The sequence below is a fragment of the Sapajus apella genome, unplaced genomic scaffold (assembly GCF_009761245.1).
Source record: "Sapajus apella isolate SASKATOON/1434 unplaced genomic scaffold, GSC_monkey_1.0 scaffold71, whole genome shotgun sequence".
Classification (NCBI taxonomy): domain Eukaryota; kingdom Metazoa; phylum Chordata; class Mammalia; order Primates; family Cebidae; genus Sapajus; species Sapajus apella.
In genome coordinates this window covers 2,073,998-2,090,018 of record NW_022437011.1, presented here as the reverse complement: position 1 = coordinate 2,090,018, position 16,021 = coordinate 2,073,998, and the positions used below count along the sequence as shown (strand labels likewise).

General features: G+C 47.9%; 1 protein-coding gene across 8 annotated transcripts in view; it reads left to right on the top strand.

The window, feature by feature from the left end:
- ARHGEF37 (Rho guanine nucleotide exchange factor 37) overlaps positions 1-16,021 on the top strand; it is a 62,808-nt gene that overhangs the window by 33,422 nt on the left and 13,365 nt on the right. For 6 of the 8 annotated variants that reach the window (XR_004260434.1, XR_004260435.1, XR_004260437.1 and 3 more), the window contains exons 5-10: positions 6,519-6,718; positions 8,570-8,700; positions 9,307-9,411; positions 11,557-11,667; positions 12,924-13,253; positions 15,156-15,284. Coding sequence is in view for 2 of the 8 variants with exons in the window: in XM_032250260.1 (XP_032106151.1) it covers positions 6,519-6,718; positions 8,570-8,700; positions 9,307-9,411; positions 11,557-11,667; positions 12,924-13,253; positions 15,156-15,284 (1,006 nt within the window). In the remaining 6 variants the exon portion in view is untranslated. The remainder of the gene's footprint in view (positions 1-6,518; positions 6,719-8,569; positions 8,701-9,306; positions 9,412-11,556; positions 11,668-12,923; positions 13,254-15,155; positions 15,285-16,021) is intronic. The other 2 variants (XR_004260439.1, XR_004260438.1) reach the window with 2 other exon arrangements.

The window sequence follows — 16,021 nt, the reverse complement described above, 5'->3', positions numbered from 1 at the left end:
CTCCAGTCACCCACAGGTCAGCTTTGCTGATCCTGGCTGGGTTTTTTCATATTATCTAAGACACATGAGCTGACTCACCTGTGGCCTCATGGTCTCTCTTCTTCCTGCAATCTAGTTTATTCACATCGCGGTCTCAAGGTTCGAAGGACAGTGGGGAGGGCTTGGCTTCTAGAGGTCTTAGCTGGGAACTGGCACATCATCGTTCAGATTAAGTCCTAAGACCAGCTCATACTGAAGGGATGGGGAGATAAACTCCATGTCTTGGTGGCAGGAGCTTAAAAGTAACAAAGGCTTGTAGAGATTAGGTGAGGAATAAATTGCAGTGATTTTATTGCAAACCTTCTACCTCAGCTGCTGTGTAAGAATGAAGGTCCACTGTGGCTAGAGCCTCTGATTTTTTAAGAGAAGCCAGAAACTTAGATGTAACATCTCCCAAGAGTTCAGTGCTGGCATCTAGCTCAGACATTTAATAAACACTGTGTGTGGGCGTCCTAGTCGGCTCAGAGGCTGCTGTTTATTACATCCTCTGCACTTTGGTCTTTCCTAGCCAGGCCAGCTGGACTTTGCTCATGGGCTCTGAAGCCAGGCTATATGTTGCTGGCTGTGGCTTGGCCCCTGGCCATGAGAGAGCCGTTTTATGTCTCAGGACCTGGTTTCCTCATGTGTACTGTGGGAGGAATAACAGCCCCACGTGGGGCATTGATTCATTGCACACAAGTGACACTCAACGAATCCCAGGTATTATAGTTATCTCAGCTAGGCAGGGATTCCATTTTCTCTGAGACCACACTGTAGTGCTCAATTTTATCAGTGCCATGCTCCCTTCTTATATCAAATATTACATGAATTTATTACCCTGAGACATCCTGAAATATATGTGTAAATAAATATACTGTCTCCTACCTATATTTGTCACTGAAAAAAGATCAATATAATAGCTTAACTATAAAGGAGAAATAAAAGGAAAGTCATTTCTTTTTTTAACTTTCTGTTGATTTGCAATTTTTTTTCTTTTTTTTTTTTTTGCGTGGGGGAATGGAGTCTCGCTCTGTCACCCAGGCTGGAGTGTAATGGCACAATCTCAGATCACTGTAGCCTCTGCCTCCTGGGTTCAAGTGATTCTCCTGCCTCAGTCTCCTGAGTAGCTGGAACTACAGGCATGTGCCACCACTCCTGGCTAATATTTGTATTTTTAGTAGAGACGGGGTTTCACTATTTTGGTCAGGCTGGTCTCAAACTCCTGACCTCAGGTGATCCACCCGCCTCAGCCCCCCAAAGTGCTGGATTACAAGCATGAGCCACTGTGCCTGGCCAGGAAAGCCATTTCTAATAAAATGCTATATATGTCAATGTGTATATGCTTGAACACCACTACTAAAAGATATAATGAAGTCCATCAGATGCTTTCATCTACTTATAATAAATAAGTTTGGATTTAAGAAAAGAGATATCGGCCGGGCGCGGTGGCTCAAGCCTGTAATCCCAGCACTTTGGGAGGCCGAGGCGGGTGGATCACAAGGTCAAGAGATCGAGACCATCCTGGTCAACATGGTGAAACCCCGTCTCTACTAAAACTACAAAACATTAGCTGGGCATGGTGGCGCGTGCCTGTAGTCCCAGCTACTCAGGAGGCTGAGGCAGGAGAATTGCCTGAACCCAGGAGGCGGAGGTTGCGGTGAGCCGAGGTCGCGCCATTGCACTCCAGCCTGGGTAACATGAGTGAAACTCCGTCTAAAAAAAAAAAAAAAAAAAGAGATATCTGAAGCTGCTCTGTACAAAAAGTACAGAAAAATGAAAGAATGAAAGAGCAGAGAATATGTGTACCCTAGAAAATAAACCTGACTTCTTTGTTTATGATAAGAGAAAGAAGGAGATGACACTGTTGAAAAGGGATTTATAAAAGGTAGTGTCATGGGAATTCCCATAGAGTCCAAGTACGATGAACATATTTAGGTTCTTAGAAGTGCAGCACATTTCATGCCTTTATTCAGTCTCTGAATGTTCAGGGGGGCATATGAGACATGGAACAATTCTCTGTAGTTCAGGACTGTCCTTGCAAGACATCCAGTGTACCTGGTCCGTGCCCATTAAATGCCTGTGGCATTACTTTCCAGAGCCTGGCCAATAAGAGGCACCACACCAGCCATAACTAGTTCTTTCTCAGTCTGCTAGGATAGATAGCACCAGCTTATTAGATTCCTTGGGATTCCAAAATGCATGCTGCTCCACCCTTTATTTGGGTGGGATGATCATTCATTTTTTTTTTTTTTTTTGAGGCAGTATTTGCTCTTGTTGCCCAGGCTGGAATTCAGTGGTCTGATATTGGCTCACCGCAACCTCTGCCTCCCAGGTTCAAGCAATTCTCCTGTCTCAGACACCTGCGTAGCTGGGATTATAGTCATGCACCACCATGACTGGCTAATTTTGCATTTTTAGTAGAGACAGGGTTTCTCCATGTCGGTCAGGCTGGACTCGAACTCCCGACCTCAGGTGATCTGCCCACCTCGGTCTCCCAAAGTGCTGGGATTACAGGTGTGAGTCACTGTACCTGGCTCTTCATTCTGTCTTTTAAGGCAACTCTTCCCATCTGAGAGTCAAGGGAATAAAAATCTCGCTTTTGCAGTGTGTGGGCAGCTGTGCCCTGGGTAGGACTGTCCTAATGGTGGAGGAGCCGTCAGGGTGGAGAAGGTGGCCTTGCAGAGGTGGGTCCATCCAGCAAAATGCACCGCAATTCCAGAACAATGGCTGAGGCAGCAGAGTTTGGAGAAGGCAAAAACCTTCCTTATTTTCCTTTATCAGCTAAGTGTGTTTGTTTTAAATATAAAAGTAACAAACATATGTGTATTGGAAAAAAAGGAATGTTCCAACAACACACAAGTGTATAAAGTAAAAAGGAAAAGTCCATTCCCCTAGTAATGTTTTCCATCCAAATTTTCTTCTGTATATTTATAGATAGACAGAAAGATAAACAGACAGGCAGAGGATTATTATATAGACAAATAGAATTTTTTATTTTTTATTTTTATTTATTTTATTTTTTTTGTGATGACGTCTCACTCTGTCACCCAGGCTGGAGTGCAGTGGTGCAATCTTGGCTCACTGCAACCTCCACCTCCCGGGTTCAAGAGATTCTCCTGCTTCAGCCTCCCGAGTAGCTGGGACTACAGGCGTGCGCCACCACGCCTGGCTAATTTTTGTATTTTTGGTAGAAATGGTGTTTCACCATGTTGGCCAGGGTAGTCTCAATCTCTTGACCTCATGATCCACCTGCCTCAGCCACCCAAAGTGCTGGGATTACAGGTGTGAACCACCGCACCTGGCCGATAGATAGAATTTTTATGGGGCTTCGTCTATACATGCTGTTCTCGAACTTGCATTTATGCTTAACCATAGCCATGAATATCTTTTCAGGACAGTATGAATATTTCCACAGTGTTTTGTTTTATTTAATTTTTTTGTTGAGACAGGGTCTCACTCTGTCACCAGGCTGGAATGCAGTGGCACAATCTCAGCTCACTACAGCCTCAACCTCCCAGGCTCAGGTGATCCTCCTCCCTCAGCCTCCTGAGTAGTTGGTACTACAGGTATGTGCCACCACACCTGGCTCATTTTTTGTATTTTTGTAGAGACAGAGTTTCATTATGTTGCCCAGGTTGGTCTCGAACTCCTGGACTCAAGTGATCCTACCACCTTGGCTTCCCAAAGTGCTAGGATTACAGGTGTGAGCCACTGCACACAGCATAGTGTTTTTTTAATGGTTGCAGAATTTCTTTCCTGGACTGCTCTTAGGCTATGGTTTATTTGACCATTCCTCTGTTGAAGGGTATTTGGGTTGCTTCCAATCATTTACTATCTTAGAGTCGCTGAACAACTTGTACCTTTATGTTTGTTCACTTGAGTTTGGATGTCTGTGGGTAGATTTCTAGGTGGGATTGATGGAGGAGAGGGTTTGTACCCTTTACAAATTGCCAAACTGCTCTGTCTCTCCGAGATCTTGCCAGCTGATACTCCCACCAACAGAATATGCGAAGCTCTGTGTACCGTCTTTCAATTTCTGTTACCTATCTGAAAGTTGCATAAAAAGTATTGTCCAAATTACCTTAGAAAGGCTGTAAATGTGAGCGGATGCCCCTATTCTTTGGTAACCCGTTCCTGACTGTGAGGAAGGCAAGCGATCATCTCTTTCAGGACCCTTTGCTCTCTAATTTGTGAGGCGACAGTCGGCTCTTTCCCATGGAAAGTAAGCCCAGAGGACGGAGTTTTGCAAATACCTGGCAATGGTTTCCACCTCCCCTGCCCACAGTCAGCCAAGCCCCATGACACCCTTGGTGAGAGCAGATGGCCAGTGTAGGCATCTCCTGGTGGGTAACCCCGCCCCCTGTAGCTTCTGAGGGGCTCCCACCTGTTCTGCCTATTCTTAGCTTCATGGCTGGTCTTTCCTGGGCATTTGATCTGGAGACTTTTCTAAGGAAGGAGAGCCAGAGGCAAGAGTATCCTCAGGGAGGGCCCAGAGAAAGGTTCTGAGCAGCATTGATTGAGTCTTCAAGGAGAAAGCACATTTAGATGGCTGAGATTTGAAACCTTCATGGGTTTCTCCAAGCTGTGCCTAGTGGGTACTGGTCATAATCAAGAAAAGACTGTGGAGCCCCTTCCCAGATGCCATTGACTTGGGGACTCTTGATGAAATTCCAGACATCCTTAGAAGGAGACTATAAGTAGTCATCCACGCATCAATGGTGCATCTGGACGGGACCTTGGCACCGTTACCTCCTGAGTTTTGTTTTCACTATTTTTTTTTTTTAAGAATGTGGTGTTGCTTTGTTGCCTAGGCTGCAGTACAGTGGCATGATCATAGTTCGGTGTATCCTCGGACTCCTAGGCTCAAGCAGTCCTCCTGCCTTAGCCTCCTGAGTAGCCACCATGCCTGGTTAATTTACTTTTTTTTATTGAGACAAAGGTCATGCTATGTTGCCCAGGCTGGTCTTGAACTCCTGGCCTCAAGCAATCATTTTGTTAAAAGCTTTTTTTTCATAAAAAATTTCAAACCTATAGAAAAATAGTAAAATGTAATAGATACTCACATACCCACCACCTAAAATTAACAAATGTTAACATTTTGCTGTTTGTTTCATCTATTTTTATTCTAAACGATTTGAAGGAAAGTGTAGATATTATGACTTTTTACCCCTAAATACTTTAAATACAACCCTACAAATTAAGTTATTGTGTTTTTTTTTTTTTTTTTTTTTTTTTAGAGAGACGGAGTTTCACTCTTGCTACCCAGGCTGGAGTGCAATGGCGCAATCTCGGCTCACCGCAACCTCCGCCTCCTGGGTTCAGGCAATTCTCCTGCCTCAACCTCCTGAGTAGCTGGGATTACAGGCACGCGCCACCATGCCCAGCTAGTTTTTTGTATTTTTTAGTAGAGACGGGGTTTCACCATGTTGACCAGGTTGGTCTCGATCTCTTGACCTCATGATCCACCCGCCTCGGCCTCCCAAAGTGCTGGGATTACAGGCTTGAGCCACCGCGCCCGGCCTTTTTTTGTATTCTTTTATTTATTTATTTATTTTGAGACTGAGTCCCACTCTGTTGCCCAGACTGGAGTGCAGTGGTGCAATCACGGCTCACTGCAATGTTCGCCTCCTTGGTTCAAGCGATTCTCCTGCCACAGCCTCCTGAGTAGCTGGGATTACAGGCGCCCGCCACCACACCTGGCTAAGTTTTGTATTTTTAGTAGAGACGGGGTTTCACCAAGTTGGCCAGGATGGTCCCAATCTCTTAACCTTGTGATCTGCCCATCTCGGCCTCCCAAAGTTCTGGGATTACAAGTGTGAGCCATGGCGCCCCACTGAGTTCCTGTGATTTTAAGAACTTTTTAAAAGGCAGCGAGACCATTCTATTAAATGAGGTATCACGTGGATACCCAACACAGAGAGTCGAGTTGTGCTCGGGACAGATCTGAGCAGAGATGTCAAGCATACAGTTAAACGTGCCGGTCTGGAGCTCTGGAGCAGCAATTAGAGGTGGAGATCTGGGCCTGGGATGTGTTTAAAGCCATAGGCTCAAATGAGGTCACGAAGAGAAAGCGGAGAGAGGGGAAGGAGAGGACACCCCAGGACATTCCGGCCTTGGAGAGACACCAGCAGAGGAGGCTGAGAGAGCTGCCTGCAGTGTGAGGAGAAGCAGGACAGAGGGTGTCTCTGGGGCCAAAAGAAGAAAGTGTTTCACGGGCAAGGGTGTAGTCAGTCGTGTCTGCTGTGGAGACGCCGAGCAAGCTGAGGGCAGGGAGCTGAACACTGGATTTAGGACAGGTGGGAAACCGAGACCCAGAACGATTAGTTCTAACATTTAGTACTCACAAGCTACAGATGAGGAGGAATCGGAGGACCATCAAGGGAGGGCAACTTGCCTGCGATCATACAATGAGCTAAATGGTAGAGTGAGGACTATACCCCAGGCCCCCTGGTCCTCCAAAGGGCAGACTTTACCTGCCTAACATCAACCTTCTCCCTCAGGCCACAAGCTGGATCTTCAGGCCTCAGTTTCTTGCTGGTAATTCCTCTGCAGAGGATCACCAGGTACCCATTGCTGCTGCAGAAAATCCTGGAGAACACACACCCTGATGCCAGCGCCTACCCTGTCCTTCAGAGGGCTGTCTCTGCCCTCCAGGATGTGAACACCAATATCAATGAGTACAAGATGCGCAAGGAAGTGGGTAAGGACTTGGGCATTGGAGAGGACACATTTGTGGGAATGCTTCCAGTTACAGAAAATCTATTTAAAATCAGTTTCACCAGTAAAGAGAATGTAGTAACTTATGTAACTATAAATCCAGAGGTAACGGGAGAGTTTTAGGTAGGGTTTGATCAGGGTGCTGGCTCCATTTCCCTGTAACTCCCATGTCTCTGCTCTTTACTCTGTATCAGCTTCATCTTCAGGCTGGCTTGCCTCATAATAGCAAGTTATGACTGTTCTAAGACTCACAGCTGCACGCCACACTTCCCAGGGTAAGGCAAGGTTTTTTTCCCCTTAGCCACAAAAATTAAATCGAATCTTCTCTTTGATAGGACCCTCCTGGGTCATGTGCTTACCCTGAACTAATCACCATAATTAGGGTGCCATTAACTGATTGCCTTAGGCCTGGGTTATGTGCCCTTCTTTGCATCAGTCACTGTTGCCAGGGGGTTGGAATTCTATGGATTGGCTTGTATCAGTCAACAACCCACCCTTTGAGCTAAAGTGAGATCAATCTCATCCAAACCACATGACTGCCACACTGTGGAGGAGAAACCAATACTGGGGAGGTGAAGAACTCTGCATATATCTGGGGAGAGGGAGAACCCCTGCCTCTCAGGTTGTTGAAACAGATAGGTTTGGAAAATGAAGCAGTGTCCCAAGTTAAGAGAAACTCAATTACACGACGGAGACAATATAGAAATGGCAATTCAGCTGATGTTAGTAAGAACTAACTGTGCTGTGCTTTTTCCGTTATCGTCATATTTGATCTTGGCACTAACCCTCTGAGGTTGGCCCTGTTAGCCCCATTTCACAGTCGGGTGAAATGAGAGAATACATCACTTGCTTCCTCTCACAGAACTGGTAAGGGACACAGCCAGGCTTCGCTTCGCTTCTTTTCTTTTTCTTTCTTTCTTTCTTTCTTTCTTTCTTTCTCCTCCCTCCCTCCCTCCCTCCCTCCCTCCCTCCCTTCCTTCCTTCCTTCCTTCCTTCCTTCCTTCCTTCCTTCCACCTCTCTCTCTGTCTGTCTGACGGAGTCCTGCACTGTTGCCCAGGCTGGAGAGTACAGTGGCCCGATCTCAGCTCGCAGGTTCCAGCAATTCTCCTGCCTCAGCCTCCCAAGTAGCTGGGACTACAGGCGCGTGCCACCATACCCAGCTAATTTTTATATTTTTTTTAGTAGAGACAAGGTTTCACCATATTGGCCAGGCTGGTCTTGAACTCCTGACCTCATGATCCACCTGCCTCGGCCTCCCAAACTGCTGGGATTATAAGTGTGAGCCACCGTACCTGGCTGAGAACCAGGTTTCAAACTCAGGCCTGGAGTTTTCACCACCAATGCTATACTATATTTAACAGCTTTGGATTTCCTCCCCACCTGCTTCTCCATCCAGGCCAAGAGACGACAGGTCAGTAGGAAGCACTGAGTCAGGAGCGGGAAGCATGGCTCCCAGCTGGCCTGGCTCAAACTGGCTGAGGGACTCCAGGCAACTCTCTTCTCCCTGGGTTCTTTAGGAAGTCCATTCAGACCCTCGTCTGAGGTGACTCTCCTGGCAATCCTGCAAGGTGGCTGGTCCCATTTTACAGATGAGGAAACTGAGGCTCCAAGGAGTGGTGACTTGCCAAAGTCAAACAGGCAGGAAGCTCTTCAGCCAGGGCACACACCTCGAACAGAGGACCCTGTGCTTTTCCTGTGTGACTCACCAACCTGATGAATGTGACCCTGTTGGAGCAGAGGGCCCAAGCAGGTGCCCAGCTAGGCATGTCCATGACGCTTGCTTTCCTGGGTCGGCTTTGGTCACCGTGCTTCCCCTCTTCTCTGTCGGTGCAGCCTCCAAGTACACCAAGGTAGAGCAGCTGACCCTCCGGGAGCGGCTGGCCCGCATCAACACACACACCCTCTCCAAGAAGACCACCCGGCTGAGCCAGCTGCTGAAGCAGGAGGCGGGGCTGATCCCCAGGGTGAGCATGGGCCTGGGAGGAAGAGTCCCATCCAGCCACCCCTGAGGCCAGGCCCTGTGCACGGGGTAGACAGAACTGAGGCAACAGAGGCCAAGCGAGTGAGGTGCTGGGAAGAGGCAGAGATGGCATCCCACTTGATTCTGAAGAGCCAGTGGAGGGCTTTCTCCAGTGTTTTGGGCTACTCTCTCTGGGGCCTCTTTACACAGATAGGAGAGCTGATCTCTGAGTCTGGGCAAAGAACCGGCCCCAAATAGCTACTTCTAGCAGCTCAGGTTGGCGGAGTGCCTGCTCTGAACCAAGCAGGCTCACCCAGTGAAATAGGCGTTCCCATTATCCGCATTTTGAAGATGACAAAACAGAAGCTCAGACGGTCTGGTGACACACAACTAGGAAGTCAATGAACTAAGGCTCATGCTTATGTATCTGATTCCATGCTCTGAATGCAAAACCCCTGAGCTACACTATCCGCTGAGCTTCAGGGCTGTGAGAACCTGCGCTGGTGGGCAAGCCTATGGAAAGGTTGTTCCAGGGAGGACTTGGGACACTGGAGCCGGTGTACACTGCCCCCTTGTGGATATTCTCAGCCCTCACACACATTACTTTCAGACAGAAGACAAGGAATTTGATGATTTAGAAGAGAGGTTCCAATGGGTGTCTCTGTGTGTGACTGAGCTGAAGAACAACGTGGCTGCTTACCTGGACAACCTGCAGGTGAGGACCCTGCAGCATTCATAAAGGGCGAGTCTGGGCTGGGTTCCCCCGGCAGGAGGCTTGCAGGGCCCAGCCTACAAGCTGGGGAAGGTCATCCAGTCTCAGGCTGCCACCAGAAGAATGCTGGGCAGCACTCCTCAGCCCCAGGTCATTAGACAGGGGGTGGGGGGGGGCAACTTCTGAGCCCACTGGGATTCCTACCAGGTAGGGTCAAAATTCACTGGGACCAGAGTCCTTCAGAGTGACCCTGCCAGACCAGTACCTAGAGCAGGGGAGACAAACTCAGGTGCCTGAAGGGGCCAGGCAGGTAATGCTACTGAGTGAAGTGTGCGGGCAATAGGCAATCCAGTGCAATGGAGAGTAGTGTCTAACAGGTTGTTTATGAGGCTTTTCAGTGGACTTACATATAAAATCGTATTTGGAATTTGAAGGGCTGAATGAATGAATACATAAATCAAATCTAAAGGAGCAGCTATTATTCAGCTCTGTGGGTTGGTGCTAGGTGGGAATCTGGGCCCGGTTCTTCTGACTTTAAGAAAAACAAAACTGGAAATTCAGGTATTTTCCAGATTTTTGATGACATCCCCTGATGTGTCAATGTGAGCAACTAATTACATGAAGATTTAAATGCTATGAAAGCCCAAGAAAATATATCTCTACAAACCGAATTCAGCCCATAGACCCACCAGTTTGCCTGACTCTCCAGCAACGTCAGTTTCCTCTAGCCCAAATCCTGCCTTGATTCTTAGCATCATTGCTGACTCAGTCTATCCACCCTGCGTGGTTTTGTTTTTAATTACATACATTTGTGCAAACCAGCTCAGTGAGAGATGATGATGGGCCCTTTGGATAATGAGGTGTGGGGTGGCATTATTGAAATATGTAAAGGAGGGAGAGTGTAGCTCCACGCTTCTCTGTGTGGGTCAATCCCACTGCTCATTCATGTTCCACGGTGGGCACCCCCAGTGGCAGGGTCTGAACAGCCCGGATCCTGTTACAGCACAGCAAGCAGGAGGGGAAGACGCTCAGAGCCAAGGCATGAAAACGAAAGGTGGGCCTACGAGTATGGGGCCTCAGAAACCAACCAGATGAGGTCATCCAGTCTCTGGCTGCCACCAGAAGTATTGGGCTTTGAGAGAGGTTACCACAGGGACGTGAGAGATTCCTCCGGCTTTGCCGAGCAGGATGACTGTTTGGAAATGTTAAGGCTGCCTCTCTGTAGACGCAGGACTTACACGACAGATATGGAGTTAACATGGAGTCTTGTCATTAGTGAGGGATTCCCTCTTTTAACCCTCTGACTGAATCCAGGAAAAGCCTACTTGCTGGTATTCCTTTAACACATACAGAATGAGTTTCAGGCTGAGTATCATTTCAGAATGATATCCAGACAGGAGAACGTAATGACAGCGTTTTGTTTTTATAGCAATTATTTTATATGCTTATCTGTGGTGATTATTGCTGGTTTTCCCGTTGTGTGGTAATTTTAAGGTGTGTGTGTGTGTGTGTTTTTTTAATGCATTGATGTAAATAGAAAAGGTTAATTGATTTAGAGAAAAGCATTAATAGAACATGTGAAATATGGACATGAAGAAAAACCTACTGCCACGTGTGGAGGCTCACGCCTGTAATCATAGCACTTTGGGAGGTTGGGAGGCTGAGGCAGGTAGATCACTTGAGATCAGGAGTTCGAGACCAGCCTGGCCAACATGGTAAAACCTTGTCTCTACTAAAAATACAAAAAAAAAAAAAAATTAGCTGGGTATGGTGTTACATGCCTGTAGTCCCAGCTACTTGGGACGATGAGGCAGGAGAATGGCTTGAACCTGGGAGGCAGAGGTTACAATGAGCCAAGGTCGCTGCACTGCACACCAGCCTGGGTGACACAGTAAGATGCTGTCTCAAAAAAAGAGAAAAAAACCCCACAAAGATGGATGCAAATGTGTGAAGTTCAAGAAGCACTGGAATGAGGAGTAACAGGTCGGTTCAGCCTAAGGCAGAGCCTTCTAATCACTTAAGCTGTGTCCCTCTGGGGTGTGTAGAGAGCCTGGACAACCTCTTCAGGAGGTACGGTGGAAGGGGATTCTAGCCTAAGATGGCCACAACAGCCCATGATTGGATGTTTCTCCTTGGTACTGGGTCCAGGCTTTCCTCTGCTTCAGGCCGCACGAATACAATCTGGACATCCCCGAGGGGCCTGCAGTGCAGTACTGCAATTTGGCAAGAGACCTTCAGCTGGAGGCCTTCCTGGAGTTTGTGAGTGGAACTTTTCCTTTCTTCTTTCTTTGTTAGGCAGGTGGTAGAACTTACAAGAATAGTATTTAGAAGTCAGGCATTTTATGCAGCTGTCACATCTGTAATCTTCCTGAGAGGTCAGCAGCATAGAGATTATTATCAGTGCACTTTACTGATAAAAATAGACCCCAGGCGGAGGCGGGCGGATCACGAGGTCAAGAGATCGAGACCATCCTGGCCAACATGGTGAAATCCCGTCTCTATTAAAAATACAAAAATATTAGCTGGGCGTGGTGGCACGTGCCTGTAGTCCCAGCTATTCGGGAGGCTGAGGCAGGAGAATTGCTTGAACCCAGGATAGGGAGATTGCAGTGAGCGGAGGTCGCGCCACTGCACTCCAGCCTGCCTCCTGGTGAGGGAGTGAGACTCTGTCTCAAAAAAAAAAAAAAAAAAATAGACCCCATTAACATTTATTGAGTCTCACTATTTGCCAGACTCTATACTAAGCCCTTTATATTCCTTACATCATTTAATCCTCACCATATAGTTTTGGGGGTGGCTACTATGAATAGCCCCATCCTGCAGATGGGAGCTTGAGGCTCAGGTAGGGTGACCTCCTGGGTCATTTATATGGTCAGTGGTAAGCTGGGATCTGAGCCCCAAAGACTCTTGACCACCACTCTGTACAAAATATTTTCTAAGGCTGTGCAAGGTGGCTTACACCTATAATCCCAAGACTTTGGAAGGCCGAGGCAGGAGGATTGCTTGAGCCCGGTTGTTTGAGATCAGCCTGGGCAACATAGAGAGACCCTGTCTCTACAAAAAAAAACATAATAATAAAATTAGCTGGGTGTGGTGGCATGTGCCTGTCATCCCAGCTACTTGGGAGGCCAAGGCGGATCACTTGAGCCTGACCGGTAGGCTGCAGTGAGTTATGATCATGTCACTGGGAGACAGCCTGGGAGACAGAGTAAGACCCTGTCTCAAAAAAATAAATATATATATTTTCAAGATCTTTGTATAATAATGATTGGAAGTGCTCTATAAGATTGAATGCCTACTCTGTGCCAGGCACTCTGTTAAGCTTATTACATGTATCATCCCCATTTTTCAGATAGGCAGATTGAGGCCCAGAGAAGTTAGATAACATGGTAAGGTCCCAGCTAGTCGGTGGGGCTTAGGCTGGAACCCAGGCCTGCATGCTTCCAAAGCCCCTTTCACAGCCCCTGCTTTCTGCCACCTCCTTTCCCAACTCCCTTGCTCACCTCTCCTTGCAGAAGCAGCGGCTGGAAGGCCTGGTGTGGCAGCCACTGTGCAGCCTGGCCAAAGCCCTGCTCGGCCCTCAGAACCTGATCAAGAAGCGTCTGGACAAGCTACTGGACTTTGAGCGGGTAGAAGAGAAGCTGCTGGAGGTGGGCAGTGTGACCTATGAGGAGCAGGCCACCCGGCACACGTACCAGGCACTCAACTCCCTGCTGGTGGCTGAGCTACCACAGTTTAACCAGCTGGCCATGCAGTGGCTGGGCCAGATCCTGTGCACATTCGTGACCCTCCAGAGGGACCTTGCAAAGCAAGTGCTGCAGAGGGCAGAGGGGAGCATGGCCCAGGTAAGGCCGCTGGAGCTGGGACACCTGTGGGGAGTAGCCAGGCAGGCCCTGCAGCCCCATCAGCCAGGTGTGTGTAGGGCTAGGAGGGAGGGAGGCATCAGGCTCTTAGGAGGAGGCAGTGGGCACCTTCCAGATCTCTCTCATGCCTAGTCTTCCTCTGTTAGTGAAGTCAGACCATGAAAGCAAGGATAGGACTGAGATTCCAGACCATTCCCAAGTCCTGCAACTCAGAAGCAGAAGCTTTGCTGGTACAATAGCAGACCTTGGGATTGATCTCTGAAGTGTGCTAGAAGCTGGTGACAGAGACGGAAGGTCGCGTCTACACAGTCAGGAGTAAATGTCTCAAGCCGGTGTTACTACTTCTAGCAGCCCTCTTCTCATGAGTACTTTGGATGAGCTCATTCAACCCTCACAACAACCCTACAGAGTAGGTATGATTATTCTCATTTTAAAAATAAAGAATCCAAAGCACGGAGAGGTTAAGTAGCTTGTCTAGGGCCACACGGCTAATAGCAAGCTTTGAACTCTGACAGTTCAGCTCCAGATCCTGGGCTCTGAACCACAACACTCAAGAGCCTGTAAAAGGAGCTACTTACTGGTTGAAAGCGTAAATAGGTTCCACAGAGGTTTGGCTAAACCTCCAAATGCAAACTTGGTTTTAGTGTTTGAAAGACTGGAGTTGATATAGGGAAAAATACCCACCTGATTCCAGATTTTGCTCTCAGATGTCAACGTTAAGAGCTGAATTGCTGGTGGGTCCAACCTTGGGAGCAGTTTCAATACTTCTTATGTCACACACTGTCTCCTGTGTGTCACCGTCTCCAGCTCAGCTTTTCCCCATCCAATCCTTTGCATGAAAATTCTACTAAGATTTGCCTTCCCCACCCTATCCCCTTTGCAGCCCACAGCCCTCCCCTCCAGCACACAGCTACTGAATGTAGCCATTCTGCACAGATGCCTGTCTTGGCTTCGAATGCCCCTCTCCATTGTCCCTCAGCACTTTAAGTGTCTGGCATAGAGTAGGAGCTCCCCATACAGGTGACAGATGAATGAGTCTCTCCATGAAGCTCTCAGAGCTCCCCATCCCCTGGTGGGGAGAAGTCACCTCCCTCTCCTCCATTCTCCAGCAGCCCTGTGGATGGGACTGTGTTCAGTACTTTCCGGAGCCTGCCTTCTGCTGCAGGGACCCATAGATGTGTTTCTCCTCCAGCAGGGGGGCTGGGACTGCAAGCTTTTCCTCTTTTTGGTCCTTGCAGAGTTCTGTCCCCGACACTCTTTGCAAATTGAATTAGGCCTGAACCATCAGCAAAAGAAGTGTTTCTCTTCCTTGAGGGCAGAAGAGTAAATCTGATGAGGTGATCTTTTTCCTTTCTTCTAGCCTAGAGGTTTTCTCTCTTAGGCTGCCTCAACCCCTTGTGTTAAAGCTGGGATGTGCAGAGCTGGGGAGTGTTTGGGGATGCCAGTAGAGAGGTGGTCACATTTATAAAAGCAGAAAGTAAGGGCGCTTCCTGATTGGTCCTGTCAGAGTCTGCTGGTGACAGCTGCCAGCCTGCCTTATCTGTGTCCTGTGGTCCACAAACCTGGCCTGTCCCTGTGGGGCCTGGGAAAGGCTGCAGGCAGAAACCTCAATCTCCCTTCATGCTGGTGGGAGGAAGGCTCTAGGTCAGCACTGAGAGCAGTGAGTTTGGTGACAAGCTGTGAGTTTGGTGACAAGCTGTGGGGTCTCACTCACTCCTAGGTTGTCTGATGAAAATGCAAGAGATCCTGCACAGGGTCAAGGTCTCAGGACAGAGCGTCCCTGAGAGCTCCTTGGGTTGAAAGTAACAGAAATCCAAACCAAGCCAGGGATCTCCTTGTCCCCTCTTGCCCAAAGCTCTGTTGACAGTGTCTGTCCCCACTTAGCTGCCCCACCACGATGTCCCAGAGCCTGCCTTCAGGAAGCTGGTGGGGGACACACTGGGCCGGACGAGTAAGCAGCTTCACTCCTTTCAAGAGAACTTTGAGAAAGTGCTGCCACCTCCCACCACACAGGTAAGCATCCTTCCTCACCCCAAAGACTGGCCAGTTCCTCACTGGCCTTTGGGGTGAGGCTCCATCCCCTCTTTCCTTTCCTTTTTGTCCCCCAGTGTTTCCTGTTATCCATGGAAATAAGCTCTCTTCTCTCTCCTTTCTCTCTGAGCTGGGGTGGGGGACACACCCACATACATACATATTCTTCACATCCAAGAAGTAGAAGAACAGCACAGAACTTCTGAGTCAAGGAAAAGAAAACTCAAACCTTTTGATATTAAGTGAAATTAGACATGATAATTGACAAATGGTATTGACATCCAAAAATCTAGAACTTCTTCAAATTGTCATTGAAAGGTATCTTTGGCCGGGCATGGTAGCTCACACCTACAATCCCAGCGCTTTGGGAGGCTAAGGCTGGCGTATCACTTGAGGCCAAGAGTTCAAGATCGGCCTGGCCAACATGGCAAACCCCGTCTCTACTACAAATATAAAAATTAGCTGAGTGTGGCGGCGTGTGCGTATAATCCCAGCTACTCGGAAGGCTGAGGCAGAAGAATTGCTTGTGCTTGGGAGGCAGAGGTTGCAGTGAGCCAAGCAAAGGTATCCTTTTCTGTCCCTGCCTTCTAATACCAGCTTCAATATGAGCATTCAACATAAGTAAAATTTTTGAATATGTAATTTAAATTTCCTTTTGCTATGTTTTTTTTTTTTTTTTTTTTTTTTTTTTAATTGAGTTTTGTTCTTTGTTTCGCGGG